The sequence below is a fragment of the Mercenaria mercenaria genome, chromosome 13 (genome assembly GCF_021730395.1).
Source record: "Mercenaria mercenaria strain notata chromosome 13, MADL_Memer_1, whole genome shotgun sequence".
Taxonomy (NCBI): domain Eukaryota; kingdom Metazoa; phylum Mollusca; class Bivalvia; order Venerida; family Veneridae; genus Mercenaria; species Mercenaria mercenaria.
In genome coordinates this window covers 67,096,883-67,119,271 of record NC_069373.1, presented here as the reverse complement: position 1 = coordinate 67,119,271, position 22,389 = coordinate 67,096,883, and the positions used below count along the sequence as shown (strand labels likewise).

At 36.2% G+C, this 22,389-nt stretch overlaps 1 protein-coding gene across 2 annotated transcripts; it reads left to right on the top strand.

Moving 5' to 3' along the window:
• The first annotated feature begins 8 nt into the window (after positions 1-8).
• Positions 9-19,402, top strand: LOC128547987 (uncharacterized). 2 transcript variants are annotated; one of them, XM_053522138.1, is made up of 5 exons: positions 9-278; positions 1,756-1,891; positions 3,222-3,440; positions 6,091-6,315; positions 17,661-19,402. In XM_053522138.1, exons 1-5 carry the CDS (start codon positions 84-86, stop codon positions 17,714-17,716), a joined length of 831 nt encoding a protein of 276 aa, XP_053378113.1. In that variant the 5' UTR covers positions 9-83; the 3' UTR covers positions 17,717-19,402. The 2 variants fall into 2 exon arrangements, with proteins under 2 accessions (XP_053378113.1, XP_053378112.1); XM_053522137.1 differs by having other exon boundaries at positions 6,085-6,315.
• The last annotated feature ends 2,987 nt before the right edge of the window (positions 19,403-22,389 follow it).

Genomic DNA, 22,389 nt, shown 5'->3' with positions numbered 1-22,389 from the left:
TTAAAGTCTATTACTTCGATGATTAAAAATTTTCCGGCTTAGATCTGACACTGTCCAGGAGCGACTGCGGGAAAACCTATGACATGGAAGAGATAGACGAGGAGGCGTATGTAACGTATAATGGCGCATGGTTAGGTAAAGAGGAGTGTTCAGTACAGTTCGTTAACTATCAAGTATATTCGAAGCGAATCTGTGTTAAACCAGTTAACCTCAAGATTGGCTGTTCTACAAAGGTGGAATACCACAGGCACTTTTTTTCTAAATTCTGGGATCCAGAGGTTTGTATCGTTTGAAATGATAATTTTTTAAATCAAATTTAAAACTTACAGATGTTATTTTACGTCATCAAATTTAATCAGTTTACTCCAGTTATAATTCGTCACCCCGTGTTTCACTATCCGGTAATGAATTTGTCTAGCGCGCTGATGGCTTTTATGACAGCTGTTCTAACACAGCATGTTCACAAAGGTAAATGAGCCGCACCATGAGAAAACAAACATAGTGCGTTTGCGACCAGCATGGATCCAGACCAGCCTGCGCATCCACGCAGTCTGCCCAGGATCCATTCTGTTCGCTTTCAAAGCCTAATTAGAGAAACCGTTAGCGAACAGCATGGATCCTGGCTAGACCAGACTGCGCGGATGCGCAGGGTGGTCGTGATCCATGCTCGTCGCAAATGCACTACGTTGGTTTTCTCATGGTGCAGCTAATAATGCTTGCGGCGGCCACAACTTTTGTTATGAACATAAAATTACTATCTTCTTCTTAAATCCAATATTTTATCAGTGTTTTCTCTTGTATTTGTCATAGTTTTCACTATATGATTAACTTAATAGAAAGTAATATAAAATGCACTGATTATCTCCCTTTATGGCATTGACTTCATAATTTCATGTGTAATATTGAAAGTAGTGTTTTTCTATCTATTCATCTATATGTAGTCTCTATTTGGACAGCAGCATTATCTGTTTTAACAAAAAATTAAAAGCCATATGGAATTTTAAATAGATATTTTTTTGATACGCAATATATTTTTTAAAAAGTAGAATGGTTTAATAGAGTCTGATATATATATATATATATATATTTGTTGAAATATAAGTTCTCAAAGCCGTTTACTCTAAGGGCAAATTCCGCCCTGTTAGTTGAATACAAAGAGCGTTTGAATTCTTGCTAAGGCATATGTTCTTCGTGATAGTTGACTGAAGAAATGTGTTCAGTAATACTCATTGTGCCCCTTCAATTCTATGCCGGGAAGTAGTCAGTTATTAGCAGAGAACATACTGAAACTGATAAGGGATGAAAGAACACTGGTTATGTAAGCTGACCGCTGTATATTACTGAAACATCTGTTAAAATGGCATTATACCCAATAGAGCAATTGTGTGTTCACATTTCATGCGAAAAAAAATGCAATACCTATACTAACATCGAGTTTGATTGGAATTGACAATTAGCAAAAGAATAGAAACCGGTATTACATAATGTGTAAAATCAGTGTCGACTGTTGATCTGCTTTATCGTTTCGCAAGCGCAACAGATAATTGGCTGCCTTTAAAGCTTTGTACTTGCATATGATGTCATTTAGTTTATATACACTGTACATTTTAACCACAAGAATTAGTGTGTACCAAAATGTGACAGTTGCTTTAAAATGATAATGACTCATACGCCTGCAGTAAAACACACATTCAATATATTCTTGCAGTCAAGTTTTACTGGTTACGTATACACTCGTGATAAACTTCGTTGCAGAAAGTACTTACCTGTGGAGCTACTTATTCCAATGAGTGGTGTGGACCATTGAGGACAACGCGGTTTTACTTATTGTTCAGGACATCTGGGAGGAATTCTGATGATTTTGTTAAAATGCATTTGTATTTAAAATTTTGTGAGTATTATTTTGATAAGCTCCAAATATTCCCCCAGTTTATATGAAGCAAAGTTTCAAAATGAGCTGTTAGTATATGTGGAAAGTCTGTCGCCCATGCCTGCAATTTTATTTAAAAATCTCTAAAACTACTAGTTGAAATTGCCTAAAGTTAGACCTTTACCACTCTGTCAAGTATGTTTAAATTATTCTGCTTGATTTCATTTAGTGACCGCTTGATCTAAACCATAGGAAAACATTTATCTTCCTAATGAATCGCATGAGGAATCTTTACTAAACATTGTCTTCCATGTATGAACCTTATTACTAACGATTGTCTGCACTTTTTAAAAGAAAAAAGAGCTGAGAGAGCTATAAATTGAAATATACTAAAATCAGTTATTCTTCTCAACCACTTAATGGATGTTCAGAAACCTTTTTCAAAGGGATCTTTGTATGACCCTTTTCACTCTCAAAAGTTCCGTTTGACTATTCTAAACAGTTTAGGAAACTTACCATTCTCGAAATTACCTGTGTTTTCTTCCATTCTTCCCGTATGGGAAACTTGAAACTAAATATAGACTATTGCTTCCCGTTCGGAAAGCAAATAACCATTATTACTATTTTTTACTTCATTTAGAAGGCAGCCAAGTGCATAAGAATATACAATGTACAAATTATCATTTATGAAATGTAGCATTTTGAACATGAAATTGTTACACAGTATAATCCGTTGCAAGTCTCTAGTAAAAATAGCTTACGTTATAAACTTGAATCTCGGCACTTTTTGATTATGGCCCTTGAATTACTCGAAAATTTGCGAATTTAGCCTTGTCCGCCTCTAATTCGAACAGTTTTCATCCGATCTTTCACCAAACTTATTGACAATATTTTGGGGCATATCTCGGCCAAGTTCGATAACCACCCAAATCGCCACAGGCACTTGGATTATTGCCCTTGAATTTACGTAACTGTATATTCAGATGGGCGTATCCATCTTCAAGAGTATCATATGAACTCCTTCTTTCCCCGCACAATCAGATACTGGAACGCCTTACCTTATAAAAACAAGGACAGTGTGAACCTTCAGTGCTTCACATCTGACCTACATTCGTATATGTACTTATGTCATCATTCTGTTTTTATTTTTAACAAGCTGTATATATTACTGCTTTTACTCTTTTAACAACATGAATATCATGTATCATGTAACATAGCAACATGCTTTTAACAACTGCCCCGACCTCCCAGTTATGATCAGAAATTGATTGTTGGGAGTATCTCCGCAGATGTAGATGTGTTTTGTAACAGTCTGGCACTCTTGTTGAATTAATATTGTTGCGTATTTCAGATCCGAGAGATGATGATGGTGATGGCGACGATACGTCGGACGAAGGTTCAAGTAGTTCTTCATTTGGTATTGTTTTTCCAGTGGTATGTGCGGTTGTGGTAATATTGGTGATATGTATCGTTTTCTGTGTAGTAGGATGTAAAAGACTTCAGAGACCGAGTGTCTTGAGAACTCCAGAGATGTATCGGCCTACTAGTGGACAGAGTAGTATGCAGACAGGTAAAATATAGCTGGTAATTTGCACTTCAGTATCTAACCAAGAATACATAACAAACGAATGGTCTGCTAACAGTGAGTTATAAAACTGATGTATCAGACGTGTATACGGATGTATATTAGCCTTTTCTACAATTAACTTGTCCATCTTTCAATTTGGACAGTACCATTAACTGTTATAAGGGGTGCTTACCAAACTGACTATGAATCATTCATGTCCAGCATAATAATGGTTGAAACGTTCTTTAATTGTTGATTAGGTATGGTTTCAAACAATGTCTTATACGCTTTTTGGTCATTAGCCCACCATCATCAGATCACTCTTCGTCCGTGGTCCGTCAGTCCGTTAACAATTTCCCGTTATCGTATCTCCTCAAAAACTACTGGGGGATATTGACCAAACTGTCAGAATGATGTATTGGTACCCTAGTTGTGTTCCCCTGAAAATCAGACTGGTCAAACAATTTTTAATGAGATACGGCCCTTTGTTATATAATTGTATATCCAGTGGCCCTCCAAGTAGTTAATTGTTTTTATGGCCTTACCTGTAGAAGTTAATCATCTTTTTGAGGCGCGAAAAGCCTGTGTCAATTTTGTTTTCTTGTTTTTCGTATATTCCTTAAACACTTCTTGAAAATACAATCATATGCCCCATTTGAATGGCTCAGTATCAGTAATTACATGTACTTGAATTTAAATTGTAGGACCATTAGTGAACTCCCTGTGTAGGCCATTGTACTGTCTTGTGATACTTGGAAGTAATTTCATTACCAAATAATTTGCCTTACATGCATTTTATTTAACAAAAATGGGAGTTACTGTAAAAATCAGTGTTTAAGCACAGGAGAAAAAAGTTTCTTATGACTGTGTTGCAACATAAACAGAAGGCAACTTAAAACGATCAAGTCGAGAGTCAAATGGCCATCATATAACCACACTTTTTCCAAATGTATTGCCATGTCTTACACAATTAGTTTCTTATGTGTTGCAAGTAAATTAGAAATCAAATGAAAAAGCTCAAATCAGTCAATTGACCATCATAAAAGAACACTTTTTGCTATCCTTTGTTGCTTCTCTGCACTGTAACAAAACATGTTGAAGATGTTCCACATCACTTATTGCTTCTGTTCACTTGATGCAAAACCATTTTAAGGTCAAGAAAACATATGGCAAGGTTATTACTTTTATTCACATGTCACAAACATAGCACGGAATGTCTTTACTGTGTATTATAGTGTTTACTTTTTAATTATCAGGATTTTGCTCACATACTCGATGAAATTAGTTGATGGTGTACTGACATTGAACACTAGTATACATACTAGCACACATGTATGATATCAAAGCAAAAACTCATAAAAGATTGCGGAAGTTTTCGGGCTAGTGTTTCATGTCAGTACACCATCAACTAATTTCACCGAGTTTGCGAGCAAAATCGCTGATAATTAAAAAGTAAACACTACAATACATAGGAAAGACATTCTAATGTTCCGTGCTCTACTTATTTTTGAGCAGCGTTCATATTATCATTGACGGCAGCTCGATTTTTGGCCTGCTGTACCGACCTGGCCATTGTTTATAGCAAAGAATAGCCGGTGCCGACGCAAAGAAACCGCGGATATAGCAGATTTCGCAAAGAGTCCGTCGATATGGATATGCACCGTGAAGGATTAATTTTAGTTTTGTAAATTTCACCCATTCGGGTAGAGAAGTTCACCAGCAACATCTTATGAGATATATTTTTTTCGCAGTAAATTCGGTTTGCCAGAGCGTCATGTTGAGGATATCAGTGAATGTAATCAGTATATTACAAACCGTTTGCTAAGCACAGAACTATTGTAACTTTATATAAAAAAGAACAATATGCAATAGTTTCGCCCTTATCCCTCGAAATAAGCTTCTTTACCTTTAGTCTGCTGGCGGCGGCATGTCCGTGCAGGCTTACCATGATCTGCACCGTTCGCTATTCTGTCAGTAAATGTTCATTAAACACCCATTCGAATAATAAGTGGTACTGCCAGAATTGAATGCTGGACAAGTCTGTTATAGAAATTTAGCAGGCTAGAGGTTATTAAGGCCATCGTTATTATAAATTACGCAAGAACTTTGTTACAATTTATATCGTTATTCATTACTGCTTCTATTCACATGACAAAACATACAAAACTATGTTGAAGGCGACGAAAATATATCTCGGCGCTTCTGTTTGCAGGTTACAAAACCATTTAAGGATAATATGAATTAATGCAGGCTATGTTTACTATCCATTAGTGTTTCGTTGTTATAAAACCATGTTGAAGGCGACGAAATATGATTTACCGCCACAGACTTTGACTGTTTATTATCCTTTATTGCTTCTATTCACAAGTTACAAAACCCTTTTGAGTTCAAGAAAATGTTTTCCAAGCGCAAACTGTAAACTGTAACCTTCCAGTCTGTTCAGGTACATATGTCCTAAAATCAAAGCAAACCGCGGTATCAAAACACGCCGGCCAGAAAAAAAAACAAAATTACACATCAAAACGATCAGATCAGAGACAAATATCCTGGATAGTTTTTTGTCTTGCTTCTATTGACCCTGATGTAGCTTTTGACTTGTAACCGTTCTGTCTGACTTCTGTTCAGTAACTATAAAAACTTGTTTTAGGTCCAGGATATGCCACTCCAGCGCAGCCTATGATTGGTTACCAACCTCCGCAGCAATCTCAGTTCCAGCCAACAATTCAAGGCAGTTACCAGCTACATCCTGTGCAAGGTAACTATCAAGTTCCTCAGCAACAAGAAAGTAGTCCGGCAACTGGATATCAGCCTGTTCCTCAGGGAGGAATCGGACGTCATAGCCCTGTCGACTTTCAAGGAAGATTTCAAAGTCCCTCAGGTAATATAATCTAGACACTAACATTTCTGTTTCGGTCAAATTTGTAATGTTTTTACTTATTAGTCCCATGCTGACACAAAAGCTAGTTTCTTGAACTGCATGTTTGTACTCTATCTATCAGTTTGTCAGTTTGTGTTCGAATAATATCTATACTCTAAGTGCAAAGGTCAACGTCTCCCAGGAAGTGAAAGATACGGTCATGTTTCTTGTTCTGGTTTTTATTTCATAGATTGGTAATATTGTTACGTTATTTCTCTCATATAACGTGAATTTTCCTATGTTGGTCAAACAAAACTAAAACACAGAGTATAGTAACAAAAGCAGTTATTTATTTTGCAGCACAGCATTTTTAGTTATACAAAATCATATTTAAAACTTCTCAATATCATTCAATCAGAACATCTTTTCTATAGATCTGGCATTATTATTGTCCTTCAATTCCCTTCTTAACTAATTCATTCATTTTCCCCTCCCCTAAAATAAAACATTCTAAGCTTTTATACCCTTACTCTTGCGCATTAGGGTAGTGTGCAAAAATGTGATAGGGTGGTGTGCAAAATAGTTGCGCTGCGCGACCTTTGCACTACGCAACCCTTGCGCGGCACGACCACTGCTCTGCCCAACATTTACAACAGTAACTCTTGCGCGACCTCTGCGCAGCTAAAGCTGCCCAACCTTTGCGCAACATTCATTCTAAAACATATTTGCGCAAGAACCTAGTGTGCGCAACCCAGTTGTGCAGACAGTGTCTAAATTGCACTTAAAAGACTGAGTAAGCATATTCTATTGCATATTGACTAGAAAAACAACTAAAGTATATGGTTTTATACTAATAAGTGCATTACACTAAATATAATAGACTAGTAGGTATATTTGCTATATACTTCAATATAAACCTAACATAGAATACATAAATGATATGCAGACTATATAAAATAATAAAGGGGTAAAAGAAATAGCTTTCTGACACTTGAACATTCTACTCTGGATGTAGAGGGCCAAACATAGACCAAAAACTGAACCAGGTAACCTGAGGATATTTGTAAACAATCTTACAACTGATTACTATGGCATTTCATTCATGAAATCTGATAGCTTGTCCTAGTTTTTGCAGACCAAGCAATGCTGGATGCTGGAAATATAAATAGAACAAAGACCTCAAATGACCTGCGCGACATAACCCTGCGCGACCCTTCCTGCGCGACCTTTCCATATTTGGCTGTCTATTTTTAGTGTACAAAACAATAACAACAAGCTGAGTCAGTTAATTTCAACCCAGAGACAATGGCTATTTATAATTTGTATATAACTCATTAAAAATGATAGCCCAGTATATACCAGCTTAAAAATACCCTATTTCTTGAAAACTTCCTTTGAATTCTGCAACACTCCCCCCTTCTAGCACTTTGCTTACTCCGGAAGCAAACTGTACTTTCAGTTATTGAAAACTTCTGTTATTCAAATAAATTGAAACTTGTTACTCATTGAAAACAACATGAATCAATGGTTAACTCACAATGAGAACAAAAAGTAGAACAATAATACTTGTACACAGCAACAAATATGTAAAATATTACAGAATATGTTTAAAATGTAAACAAATACTGTCCCTCAACAGATTATAATATTACTGAAATGTGAACTCATAGTTACAAACAAATAGTAATAAAACATGACATTGGTTCAAGAAAATATCCTATGGTACCAGTGTCAGTTGTCTGTGCTGGGCTACCTTTCAAAAATAAATCCATTTAATAGTTCTTGATAGCTGCTGAATACCAGTTATTTTATTAAAGAATTATTTAATACACTGTTACACTGCGGTAATAACACTGCAAATATATAACACTTTTAAATTATTTTAGACCTGATTTTTTTTAACGAAACTATATTTCATTTTAAAACTTCCAGCACATTTTTATTCAATTCTGAAAGGCTTTTCAGAAAGTCACCTAATGCTTGTTTCCTGTCTGTAGTAGACCTTATTTCTTTTTGAAGGTGTAAAGTTAACCGTTTCTGATAATCTTGGATATTGTTTGTGCCGATTGCTATCTCATTTTGAAGGAGAGTTTGTGTCTTTTTAACTTCTGATGTTAATATGTCTAGCTTTGTTTCTATTGAAATAAGTCTGTCTTCCAGAGAAGTTTTATTGGTAAGATCCTGCACCTTTTGTTTTTTTGTTGGCTGCGGCAAGTCTTCATCATCACTCAAGTTTTCGTAAGGAATTATACCATTGCCTGGTTCTACTGATGAAGATAGAACTGGGTACACACCACTTGATACAGGAATTATGTTCTCTGGTACATATGACGTAGTACATGCAATAACTGTACTAGGCGTAGTATTACACATAGTTGATGCTGGTGAAGAATAACTGGATACAACAGTTTGACTTAGATGTTGATTTGATGGTGCGACAGCACTCTGACACACTCTTTCAAGAAAATTGTCTCCCTGTAGTAAGTCCATCTTTTCACAACTACTAATTTCCATTGACATGGAATGCTTAAAAGTTCTACAATCTTTTCTTGCCTGATGTCTTTTGAGAGAAGATTTTACAGTGTAAATACGACCACAGTCTTCACATTTGAACATAATGAAACATTGTATCAAAATAAAACAAACTGTAACTTTGTCTATTGAAAAATAAATCCAAATGTTTTTTGTTTTTTTTATTGTTTGATCAAATTTTAATTTTACACAAGAGCTTTCTGTTTAACATATGGCTAATAAAGTTGTGAAGTCAGGCTGTGCCTGCCCTTATATACCAAATCTATGCGCGACCCAAAAACAGAATTTTTAGCTGGGGCAGAAAGTTCTGGACATTTGTCATCACTTTGTTACAGCGTTCCCTTTTTTGGAATGCCCAGCCTATCAGGTTGTCTCCTGTTACGTTCTCCCCTACGGATAATGACCTTTTCATTGTTATTAATGCCTGTAGATAAATTGTTGCTGGTTTTCAGTGTATTTTTAGTTGTACTTTGTTTCTGCACACCTAAAACCCATTGTGGTAATGTTGAACACTGATATTTTTTTAACCTGTCATGGTGCACAATTTTGACTTTTGATTTTGAGGGTCCTGATATTCCAAATAACAAGTCACTTATTTTTCTGGTAATTACAAAGGGTCCTTTCCATACTTGAGCCTTTAATTTGGGACTTTTTCCCACCATTCTTGAAGAGTCAAGGCAGTACACAATATCACCCACATTGTAACTGTTTAAAGAAATTCTTGTATCATAGTCTCGTTTCTGTCTTTCTGAAGATTTACTCAAGTTTTCACGAACGATACAGTATATTTTCGAAAATTTCTCATTTAAATCAGCTACATAGTCAGTGTGATTCTCAAAATTGTCAGCGTGGCAAACATTTCCAACTAGAAAATTTACTGGTAGATTGAACTCTCTTCCAAACATTAACATGTTTGGTGTATATTGGGTGCTTTCATGTACACTTGATCTGTAAGCACTGGTCATTATAGGTAAGTACAAATCCCAGTTTGTCTGTTCTCCATTCACATATGTAGTAATAAGGTTTAGTAATGACTGATTAAAGCGTTCTACCATACCATTTGAGGACGCGCGATATGGTGTACATCTTGTTTGATTTATTTCCAGTAAACAACACATTTGCCTAAACAGTTCAGACTGATAATTCTTTCCCTGATCAGAATGCAAGTCTAATGGTAGACCAAATCTACAAAAGAATTCAAACACTAATTTATTTGAAACTGTTTCAGCGCGTTGGTCTGGTATGGCATAACATTCAACATACTTTGTAAAATTGTCCATGACAACCAGGATATACTTATTTTTGTTCTCAGAAAGAGGAAATGGACCTAAAATGTCTGTTGAAACCCTGTCCATAGGAAACCCAACATGATATTCTTGTAATGGTGCCTTAGCCTTCTTATTTGGTTTCTTTCTAGCACCACAAAAGCACATTGTTTTATCCACAATTTCACAGAAGCAGACATTTTATACCAGTAGAAATTCATTTTAAGTTTTCCCAAAGTTTTCTTAATACCTAAATGGCCAGAAAGAATTGCATTATGTGAAGCTTCAATAACTTGAGGCCTTAAAATGGATGGCAATACCAGTTGGTCATAGGTGGTCACATTATCTTTCTGTACAAATTTTCTAAATAATATCCCATCTCGAATATGAAGTTGAGTCCACTGTAACCATAAATTTCTGGTGGCTGGACTCTCAGCAGCCACATTATCACGTGCTGGTCTCATATTCGAAGTTGATATCCATGCTAAAATTTTCCCTATATCTTGATCTTCTTTCTGCATTTTAATCAGTTCTGATTTAGTGTATGAGCCTATCCAATTTGAAAACTTATACACCAAATTTTCAGCTGGTTCTTGATTATTCGGATACAGTCCTCCGGCATGACTTGTTTTTGCCATGTCCTTTTCTTCTGTGGAATCGCTCAAATCAACGTTATCCTCTGTTTCACTTTCAGACTTCTGCTCAGTAGCCCGCAAACGCCTCACCGAGCTGAATGTCTGATTAACACAGAAACCACACTTCTGCATAATTTGTTTGAAAAATGCTCCCAAACAAATCATAAACATAAACACAAAATTGATTACACTAAACACATGAACACTAGGCTTTGCGGAATCATGATTTGCTTTGACCAAATTGACTTTACCCTTGTCCTTTTTGGTCATCAAAGGAATCACATCATCGAATTCTGCAAGCTCTGACCACTGTTCATGCCTCTTCGTACACTCTTTACAACCTCCGCATGGAAGTTCACTTAGTATAGACTGACCATCATAGCAATTACATGTACAAGGATCACACGGAATCCTTGACAAGAAATCTGCATTGGAGTGTTTAGACCCCTTCCGATGCTCTAATCTAAAGTCATATTGCGATAGCACTTCCAGCCATCTTGCCATCTGATTTTCAGGTTCTTTGAAGGACATAATCAAACTTAATGAAGAATGATCACTCCTGATTAAGAATGAACGTCCTAACAAATACTGCTTAAACATAGTTACAAATGTAACAACTGCTAATAACTCACGCCTTGTTACACAGTAACGTCTTTGTGCCTTATTTAAACTTTTGCTTGCGTATGCTATGGGCCTTTCAGTGACCTTTCCCAATTTTTCATTATACTGCATTTGCGATAACACACCGCCAATTCCAAAATTAGACGCGTCACAATCAAGAATAAAATCTCCATCATCTTGAGGAAAAGCCATGACCTCATCACCAGTTAAAGCTGAACGCAAGTCATCAAAACTTTCCTGACACTCAGCTGACCACTCATATGGTTGCCCGGCCTCCAACAACCTATTTAATGGCCTTGCTCTTGTAGAAAAATCACGAATATATATCCTGTAATATGAACAGAAACCGAGAAAAGATCGCAGTGTAGTCAAATCATGCGGTCTTTCCCAGTTAGCAATACAGCTAACTCTAACTTTTGACTTTTGAGGACTAATTCCATCCTTTGTTACCACATGACCAAGGAAGGAAACTTCAGTTTTCAGCAAAAAACACTTGCTAGGCTTTAATTTCATGCCAGACTCTGACAATCTGGTCAGCACAATATCAAGCCTTTCAATATGTTCATCAAAGGTACGACCAAAAATAATCAAGTCATCGAGATAGATCAACAAAATTTCCCATTGTAGACCTTTCATTACTAGTTCCATGCAACGCTGGAACGTCGAAGGCGCGTTGCAAAGACCAAATGGCATGACAAGGTACTCAAATAAACCAAACTTTGACGTAAATGCAGTTTTAGGGCGATCAGCCTCATCAACCTCAACTTGGTAATAGGCTGACAAAATATCCAAGCATGAGAAATAAGTTGAACCGCCTAAACTTTCTAAACAATCACTAATATTTGGTAATGGATAAGCATCTTTCTCTGTGACAATGTTGACCTTCCTATAATCTACACAAGGTCGAGTCGTGCCATCACGTTTCCTAACGTACACTAAAGGAGATGCCCACGGAGAAGTACTTTCACGAATAACATTTGCCTGCAGTTGTTCTTTTATTATTTTAGCTTCTTCCTCAGCAAATGCTTTTGGCGGTCGCCTAGGTCGCTGTTTAATGGGTTGCGCTGCTCCTGTATTTATCTTGTGCTTAATTACTGATGTTCTGCCTAAATCGTTTGGAGATTTTGCAAATACACTTGAATGTTTTATCAAGAGATTCTTTAACTTAAACTTTTGATTAGGATCAAGATTTTTCACTGAATTTTCATAAAGCCCACTCAGATGCTCTGGGACTTTCAAATTTTTTTCTTTATTTAAACTACATTCAACCTTTTCACCAGGGGAGCCAATTTCTTCAGCTTCTTCAACACAACCAAGAGTTGTGTTAGCCTCAATTTTCACATCAACAGCACTTGTATTCATTAATCTTACTGGAATACATCCACTTTTAGACCTAGGATCAACCAGTGAATGACCAACTATGATACCACTTTCACATTCATCACTGTTTTTACATGGTGTTACTATTCCATACTGGGTATTTATACCAGTAGCAGAACAATGCCCTTCAATTATCTTTTCAGAATTTGCTGGTACAATAGTAGTCTTGGAACACTTAACACGGGCTGCTCTGTATTTTGATGTTTGCATTAAAGTTGGGTATCTTTTCCCATTGAGATGTAGCCCATGCTCTGCACTTAAAACAAAATTGTTTGCTTGTAAAAAGTCAAGACCTAAAAGACCGTCTTCTTGAATTGGTGCAACAAAAACTTTCCATTTAAACACATCTTTTTGAATTTTAAAATCAATTGAAACAGTTCCTAATATAGAAAGATATCCTTCATTGGCTACTTCAAGCTTAAAGCCATCACTAATTTTTTCTAGTGGTGGACGGCAGTCAGTAGGCAGACTGTTGTAGATTTTTGATGAAATTATTGTCACCACTGCACCAGTATCCAAGATAAAATTTGCACTAGTATCACCAAATTTTACAGGCAAAAGTAAAGATAATCCATTGTAAACATCACTAAAACACACTTTAATAATTCTGTCTTTTTCCTGGACTAAAGCAGGGCCGTTTGCCTTAGTCCTAGCTAGTTTTCCTCTTGACTTTTCAGACTGCCACGCACCTGGCAATCACGCGCATAGTGACCAAGATTATGGCACTTGTAACACTCGACTTCTGCTATATCTCTGCGTTTGAACTGATGCGAAGGTACATCCTTTTCCTTTTTCTTTATTGCTGACAACAATTCTTCAAATTTCTTATCAATTTCTTGCTTAAAAGAAGAAAACTGTGCCTGAGAAACAGTTTCCCCCTCATTTCTGCGTTGTTTTACCATCCTTACTTTAGTGCTGGATTTTGTTTCATCTTTCAAGCTGTAATAGGTTTCCAAAATTTCTCTGGCATCTTCTATAGTTTTCGGGTCCTTCATACCTACTGCAAGTGCCATCTGGGACTCGCCCAAGCCTTTAATGAAATGACGAAGACAAATAGTGCCGATTGTATGATCATCAGCCGTGGAGTAGCCTTTACGGACAAGACGCTTAATATCAGCAACGTATTCAACAAGCTTATCCCTTGAGTTCAACTTCAAGTTCTCCAGCTCAGCCAGATAGGAAGCTGTGGACCTCCTCTCAACAAATCTGGCTGCCAAAGATTGCTCTAATAACCTGTAACTCTGCTGATTCTCAGCACTTACTTGGTTGAAGACAAATTCAGCTGCCTCATCACGTAGACTGTTGAGAAGGCGGAATGCCTTTTCCCTGTCATCCCAACGGCATGCACTAGCTAAAGCCGCAAACTGGCGAATAAATGCAACATAAGATGTTTTCCCATCAAACAAGACTTGTTCTGGGAGTGGTACGTTATATTGCGGAGCTCGCCTTGGGTTGCATTCTTGCATAGCAATGTCCTGCAGACGCCCTAATTCAATGTCCCGTAATTCCAGATTATTTCGCAGTTCACGCACTTCATCACTTAATTTATGAATATGTAACTCTCTATTTGCCTGTGTCCTTTGAAACTCCCTTTTAATATTTTCTTTTTCCTGCTGATACTGTTCAGCCTCACTTTGAACAATTTCTTGCAGACCCGATTTTTCAATTTCCAAGATTTTGACAGTTTCTTGAAGTCTTTCAATGTTTTCTAAAGCCTCTGTCAAACTAGCTTGTAAATCCTCATTATCTCCCATTATTCTTGCTAATTTTTTTCTAAGGTCAATATTTTCTGGTTTAAGTTCTTCCTCACGTGATGCTGATGCAGACCTGGCAGATTTTTTCGGTGCCATATTACTGACTTTCCTCTAAAACTTGTGTATCGTCATCTAAAATTGCTGCGCGTAATTTCGCATTGTATGATTTCAGTTCTTCTATTTCTTTGTTCTTTGACATTAAAATTTCATTTACCTTTTTGTGATAGTCCTTCAAAGCACTGTTCAGATTTTCTTCTTGCATTATCATATGCTTAGATAAATTTGATATTTCTAAGCAAACTAATGATGCAGCATGTTGAAATTGTTCCAAGTCCTTTTCCATTTTTGTGAAGTTACTTCGAAAACATGTTAAAGTATTTATCCCGACGCTGCCACCAGTGTAACGTTATTTCTCTCATATAACGTGAATTTTCCTATGTTGGTCAAACAAAACTAAAACACAGAGTATAGTAACAAAAGCAGTTATTTATTTTGCAGCACAGCATTTTTAGTTATACAAAATCATATTTAAAACTTCTCAATATCATTCAATCAGAACATCTTTTCTATAGATCTGGCATTATTATTGTCCTTCAATTCCCTTCTTAACTAATTCATTCATTTTCCCCTCTCCTAAAATAAAACATTCTAAGCTTTTATACCCTTACTCTTGCGCATTAGGGTAGTGTGCAAAAATGTGATAGGGTGGTGTGCAAAATAGTTGCGCTGCGCGACCTTTGCACTACGCAACCCTTGCGCGGCACGACCACTGCTCTGCCCAACATTTAAAACAGTAACTCTTGCGCGACCTCTGCGCAGCTAAAGCTGCCCAACCTTTGCGCAACATTCATTCTAAACGTATTTGCGCAAGAACCTAGTGTGCGCAACCCAGTTGTGCAGACAGTGTCTAAATTGCACTTAAAAGACTGAGTAAGCATATTCTATTGCATATTGACTAGAAAAACAACTAAAGTATATGGTTTTATACTAATAAGTGCATTACACTAAATATAATAGACTAGTAGGTATATTTGCTATATACTTCAATATAAACCTAACATAGAATACATAAATGATATGCAGACTATATAAAATAATAAAGGGGTAAAAGAAATAGCTTTCTGACACTTGAACATTCTACTCTGGATGTAGAGGGCCAAACATAGACCAAAAACTGAACCAGGTAACCTGAGGATATTTGTAAACAATCTTACAACTGATTACTATGGCATTTCATTCATGAAATCTGATAGCTTGTCCTAGTTTTTGCAGACCAAGCAATGCTGGATGCTGGAAATATAAATAGAACAAAGACCTCAAATGACCTGCACGACATAACCCTGCGCGACCCTTCCTGCGCGACCTTTCCATATTTGGCTGTCTATTTTTAGTGTACAAAACAATAACAACAAGCTGAGTCAGTTAATTTCAACCCAGAGACAATGGCTATTTATAATTTGTATATAACTCATTAAAAATGATAGCCCAGTATATACCAGCTTAAAAATACCCTATTTCTTGAAAACTTCCTTTGAATTCTGCAACAATATTCAATTTACATAACACAAATATTCTCCGTTCAAAAGACGGTGTGTCGCATGTTAGATCCGGTCCTCTTACTCAATAGCCAAAAACCTAGACCCGTAACTCTCGGCTCGAGTTAGCACTTAAGAGATCAAAGATTTCACATCATTTTTAATGTCCGGTCTTAAACGCTTTTAGCCAAAATGATATTCATTTTGTTTTGGCACAAAAATTACATATTTTGACATTGTAACACCTCTAGCTCAACGGCCATGGACAGCCTAGTGGTAAAGCGTCCGCTTCGGGGGTGGGGACCGTGGGTTCGATCCCCGGCCACTTCGAATCAAAGACGTAAAAATAGTACCAGGAGCTGCCTTGCTTGGCGTTCGTCTATAAAAAGGAAACTAGCTTATAATTATTATATGCCTGACGTCATTATGTCAAATTAAAGTTAACGAATCTATAAGCTATTTTATCTAAGAAACACTGGATTTGATTTTGCTTCTTTATATATATGTAACGGACATCTCCAAAATCGCAGTCCCGATTTTGAAATAATTTTACAAAAATGACCCTTTGGGAGACCTACTAACTTACTTTAAATTATAATATTCGTAAATACATATGATCGCTAGGTTCGAGGTCATTTTTCCATGAATATTGATAACTTAAGCTTTTCGACAGAAACTGTTGCCTTGATAAAGAAATGTTTCGACAGGTATTGGTTTTAGCTTACCCTCTATCAATACCGTTAAAATTATTCCGACTTGTAAATTAACCCTGACCGTTAACAGGGGTGGTCACTTTTCCATATGCAATAGATATAATGTAATGTAAAATGTAAAACAATTCTGGACAGAAATTTTCTGTTCGACTTTGGAATAATTTCACAAAACAAAATCGATTGGATGACCCTTTACCAAGATTGCTCAAGTTATGATTCGTCATTTGTCCTAAAGCTCTGGTCCGATTTTTAAATAATTTCACAAAAATGTTCCATTGCTTACCTGTTTTCGTCAAAGATCATTTATTTATGATTCATAAAAACATGGCCGCCTAAGCTAAACATAGAACAAAATTAATCTTCAAACTGCAACATGTCCGTAACCGCTTGTTTGGTTTCAATAATTTCACCATGATGACCCTCAGCCTAGAATGTTCAAATGATATGGATTGTCAAAATACACGACTCTCAGAAGACGTAGTCACTTTTCCCTATGCATAAATAGGAAAATTTAAGTTGAAATAACAAATCTAATCAGAAATGCTGCTCGATTTTGTTGTAAGTCAACAGATTTTTTTCTTTTTTTATCCAAAGAGTTTGGTGAGCGATCAAGCTTCTTCTTTGCAATTAAAATCAGTTTTAGTACAATTAAAATATCAGTATTTGAAAATCAAGATAATATAAGCTAGAGTTAAATGACAGATAAATGGATATTCTACGATGGTTATAAATTTGTTCAGTGATAGTAATAGAAAAAGTTAAAATGACTGTCACTTATTATTTTTAGTATCCGAGTGATGTAGGCTAATTCATATATTATTTTACTTATTTGGTGAAACTTGAGATTTCATATTCCTTTGCATGATGATTTTTGAGGTTTATCCACAATTAGTTACGAAGCCAATAATTTGCAATCTTTCATTTATTACAGCACCGCCATTTACCGATGAAGATCTCCCGCCATCGTATGAAAGTGTTGTAAAGTAATGGTTCTTTTTTCTTGACTGCTGATAAAATAATGGTGTGTAAGAAAACAGTCAGTTCCTCAGCGAGTTCGAAATACACGTGCATACCTCATACTGTTATGTTTATTTTTATAGATAAATAAATGATAGCCATATTTGTGCCTAAAGCAATAGAAATATGTAAATGTGCCTGAAGCAAGTGCCAACCAATGTTTTTTCGTATATAAAGAAAGACACCATTTAAATGTTTTGTGCCATGTGAGTTTTGATTGCATTATTTTGTAAAGTAAAAGATATTATAATTGTTGTTAAAATTTCGGCGGTGGTCTTGACGAGGGTTGCAATGTTTTCGATTATTTGATCCGCCCTTTCCGTAACGTGGTTTTCCCTGATTTCTCTTTAAATAAAAGATTATTGATATTACTCATTATTTTAAAGAGCTCAGAGGATTGTAATATGGAATTTTTAAATTTTCAGTTTATCTTGATTGCGTTTAAATTCATCGCCAAAATCAATGTTGGTTGGATATTTTCACTGTAGTTGATAGCCAGCAAGTTTTGACACACAAAATTTAAATTGTACTTTATTTGCGAGTTGTTTTGCATAAAGTCATACTTCCAAGCAAATACTTTGTATTGTTTACAAATATTCAACTTTATTCCTTGAATAATGTGGCGTCAGTATGACTTATCCTCTATATCTAACATACGGACCTAACATATTTCCGCGGAAAGTCATGAACAAACCGTATTTTTAATTTGTTTTATCGACTGCTTATTTCTTTTGTGCCTAGAAAGACATGGAATTAAAAAACTTATCAAGTCTCTCTTCAAAAATACAGACAGTCAACAAGTGACCACATTTAAACCAATGAAAATACTAGACTCTTGGGAGGTAAACAAAAAGCAATATGATAGTCTCTATTCTCAATCTATGAGATTATCTCCTTAGATTTCACACCAGTTATGGCAACTATCTGAAATAGACATTCAAGGACTTTGGACTAATGTAGACGCGGCATTCGATGCTTCCAAATGATCATCATTTTACATTTCATTAACTATCACATCAGCAACCTTTAAGTGCCGTGTGGCGGCCGTAAAAAGTCTCCCAATACTTAGGTTTAGTGTTGTTATATTATCATGAAGTTTATACAATATCTGGGTAATATAACTCCTAGGGGGTTGTTGCACTTTCCATTAACCCGAAACTAATTCAAACAAACTGAGTCTGCTTTTATTTTGCTTTCTATTTTTTACAGAATTCTTTAACATTATGAAGCACCTATACGCTAAGAGATTATACTCTCAGGCGCTCAGTAAGTACCACGCTTGTATGTAATTGTCGTACTTGATTTTCTGATGTACTAAATGATTGGTCAATGAATATTTGTATCAAAGAAACATCAGTATAAGTTCAAAGTACTTTTTAGAAGTGATTATTTATCAATATATTTTACATATACAATTTACAAAAGACTACCATAACACTATTCACAGTGCATTAATGTTAACCGGTGGTTTGTTTCATGTTACATATATGTTACATTATTTTATTACCATTTGTAAATCTATGTATGTATGGTTGTTTTTTATTGTAATTTTTATTATTCTTTACATATAAAATTATTGCTTCAGTATTTTATGCTTCTTAAAACTATGTCATATTGTTATTTATTTGTACCAACTATCCAATAAAATATATTAACAAGCTAATAATTGTCGTTTTGATTCAAATGATAATCTTATTATCCCCCGCCGATGAAATCGGGAGGCGGGTATTGAAATGGCGTTTTCCGTGCGTGCAGGTAGAATTTCATGAAATTTGAAATAAACATGAACCAAGATACTGCGATGATGCCCGTCAAGTTTTTTTGGATTGGTCAATTTCCCTTAGAGTTATTGCCCTTGATTTAATGAAAAATGCCCAAAAATGTCCGTCCGCAGCCATTTCTCAGTAACTAGCAGGTAGAATTTCATGAAACTTGAAATGAATATGAACCAACATACTGCAATGATGCCCATTAAGTTTTTTTTTGGATCGGTCAATTTCCCTTAGAGTTATTGCCCTTGATTTAATGAAAAATCCACGTCTGCAGCCATTTCTCAGTAACAAGCTGGTGGAATTTCATGAAACTTAAAATAAATATGAACCAACCTACTTCGATGATGTTTGTCATTTTTTTTTTCAATTGGTCAATTTTCCTTAGAGTTATTGCCCTTTAATTGTTTGAAAATCTACAGATTTGTACATAACAAACCAACCAATTGGTAGAATTTCATAAAATTTCTTTCATACTTTTCCATGAACATTTATTATAAACATGTGAAGTTGTGTACCCACACCTGGTCACCACCTTGCCTTCGTCACACCCCCTTCCCCCCCCCCCCCCCACCCCCACGCCCCGCAAAAAAAAATCTTTCCTTTTTATTATTATTTCCGAACCTTCCATGAATATGTATCAACATGCAAAGTTGTACTGTTCCCCCACCTCACTCCTCCACCAAGTCATTCCCCACCTCCTCCCCCCCCCCCCCCCCCCCTCCCATTTTTTTTGTTCATTTTTAATTTTGCATCAATATTTCAATATTTATAATCAACATCGATGATCAATGACAATAATCGATGTTTTGTACCCTCACCCAGTCACCCCCGCTGCCCCCGCTCCCCCAACCAAAAAATAGCATTCATTTTCTGTTAAATTGATTTTGACAAATGGAATTATTTGCTTCTTAGTAACATCCTTAACTTTTTGCCAGATATATTTTTTTTGCCATTCCTGACCACAAACCCTTTCGGCGGGGGATACCAATACATCGAATTTGCTTGTTTAAATTGAAATGGATTAGTTAATGTTAATTGTTAGTTAGATTTTCACGCTTTGCCTGATGCGTTGTATTAGACATCAGTGTCATTAAAACAAATTAACTGTCAAATCATTCTACACTTGTCATTAATTTTTGAAATTTTCGATTTATTTTTACATTTTTTTCTAATGTAAATCCTACTTGCACCGTAAGGATTTATTCGTTAAACTGTATTAAACAAAACTAATTCAAATTTCAACATCCAGTTAACATTTTATCCGTCTTTTAATATACGCTTTATTTGAAGCAGGCACAAAAGCTCCTATCAAAATATTAATTAGAACGTATCCATATTTTATGGCAAAAACACACGAAACATTATTATCATTTTTTAATGCTTCTTTAATAGCACAAAAGCTCAATGACGTGCAGTTTCGATTATGATTCATTAATATATTTTATGTAAAAAGATCTTTGATCTGTGAAATCCAAACCTGGCACATTTAACAGACTACTTAAAAGGTGCGGCTGTTTCAACAGAACAACTGAATATTGTAGGTATGGCATAACAGTCTATGCTTTACCTTCAAAATTAACCTACCGGTACTTACGATGTATATTCTGTGAAATCTGTGGAGTTTAGTGATATCATATCAGATTAAACATCTGTCTTATTACACTGCGCAATTATGATATTAATGGTAAAAGATTGAAAACATCCATTTTTAGTTCTGTCATATTTTTTTCAAATAGTAAGGCTTTTGTTGGAGCCCTTTTGCTGACGTCCACGTCCAGTAACAAACCTTTCGAATTTAAGGCTACTGAGCAAGTTGGTTCTAACTTCTCACATGTCTTTGACATCATGGCATGACTTTACAGGACACGTAATATAACTCTAGCTTTTATTAATCCCCCGCAACAAGTGGTGGGGGGTTATAGGAATGGTCTCCGTCCGTCCGTCCTTCCGTCTGTCTGTCCGTAACACTTTCGTGTCCGCTCCATATCTCCTAAACCCCTTGAAGGATTTTCATGAAACTTGGGTCAAATGATCACCTCATCGAGACGATGTGCAGAACCCATAAGTCAGCCATGCCGCCTCAAGGTCAAGGTCACAACTCAAGGTCAAAGGTTTGAGCCTTCCATTTTGTGTCCGCTCTATTTCTCCTAAACCCCTTGAAGGAATTTTATAAAACTTTGGTCAAATGATCACCTCATCAAGACAATGTGCAGAACCCATGAGTCAGCCATGCTGGCTCAAGATCAAGGTCACAACTGAGGGTAAAAGGTTTGAGCCTTCCATTTTGTGTCCGCTCTATATCTCCTAAACCCCTTGAAGGATTTTCATCAAACTTGTGTCAAATGACCACCTCATCAAGACGATGTTCAGAACCCATGAGTCAGCTATGCTGGCTCAAAGTCAAGGTCACAACTGAGGGTCAAAGGTCTGAGCCTTCCATTTTGTGTCCGCTCTATATCTCCTAAACCCCTTGAAGGATTTTCATCAAACTTTGGTCAAATGATCACCTCATCAAGACGATGTTCAGAACCCATGCCTGCTCAAGGTCAAGGTCACAACTCAAGGTCAAAAGTTTTAGCCTTCCATTTTGTGTCCGCTCTATATCTCCTAAACCCCTTCAAGGAATTTTATAAAACTTGGATCAGAAGATCACCTTATCAAAATGATATGCATAACTTACGAGTCAGCCATGCTGGCTCAAGGTCAAGGTCACAGCTTAGGGTCAAAGGTTTGAGCCTTCCATTGTGTGTCCACTCTGTATCTCCAAAACCCTTTGAAGGATTTTCATCAAACTTGGGTCAAATGATCACCTCATCAAGCGCTCATGAGTCAGCCATGTCAGCTCAAGGTCAAGGTCACAACTCAAGGTCA

Bases quoted from the DNA above. Each gene is read 5' to 3' on its own strand.
- LOC128547987 (XM_053522137.1), top strand. From the start codon at position 84: ATGGAAGAGATAGACGAGGAGGCGTATGTAACGTATAATGGCGCATGG. The intron at 279-1,755 runs GTTTGTATCGTT...ACTTCGTTGCAG, and splicing joins CTAAATTCTGGGATCCAGAG to AAAGTACTTACCTGTGGAGC. The intron at 1,892-3,221 runs GTGAGTATTATT...TGCGTATTTCAG, and splicing joins GCATTTGTATTTAAAATTTT to ATCCGAGAGATGATGATGGT.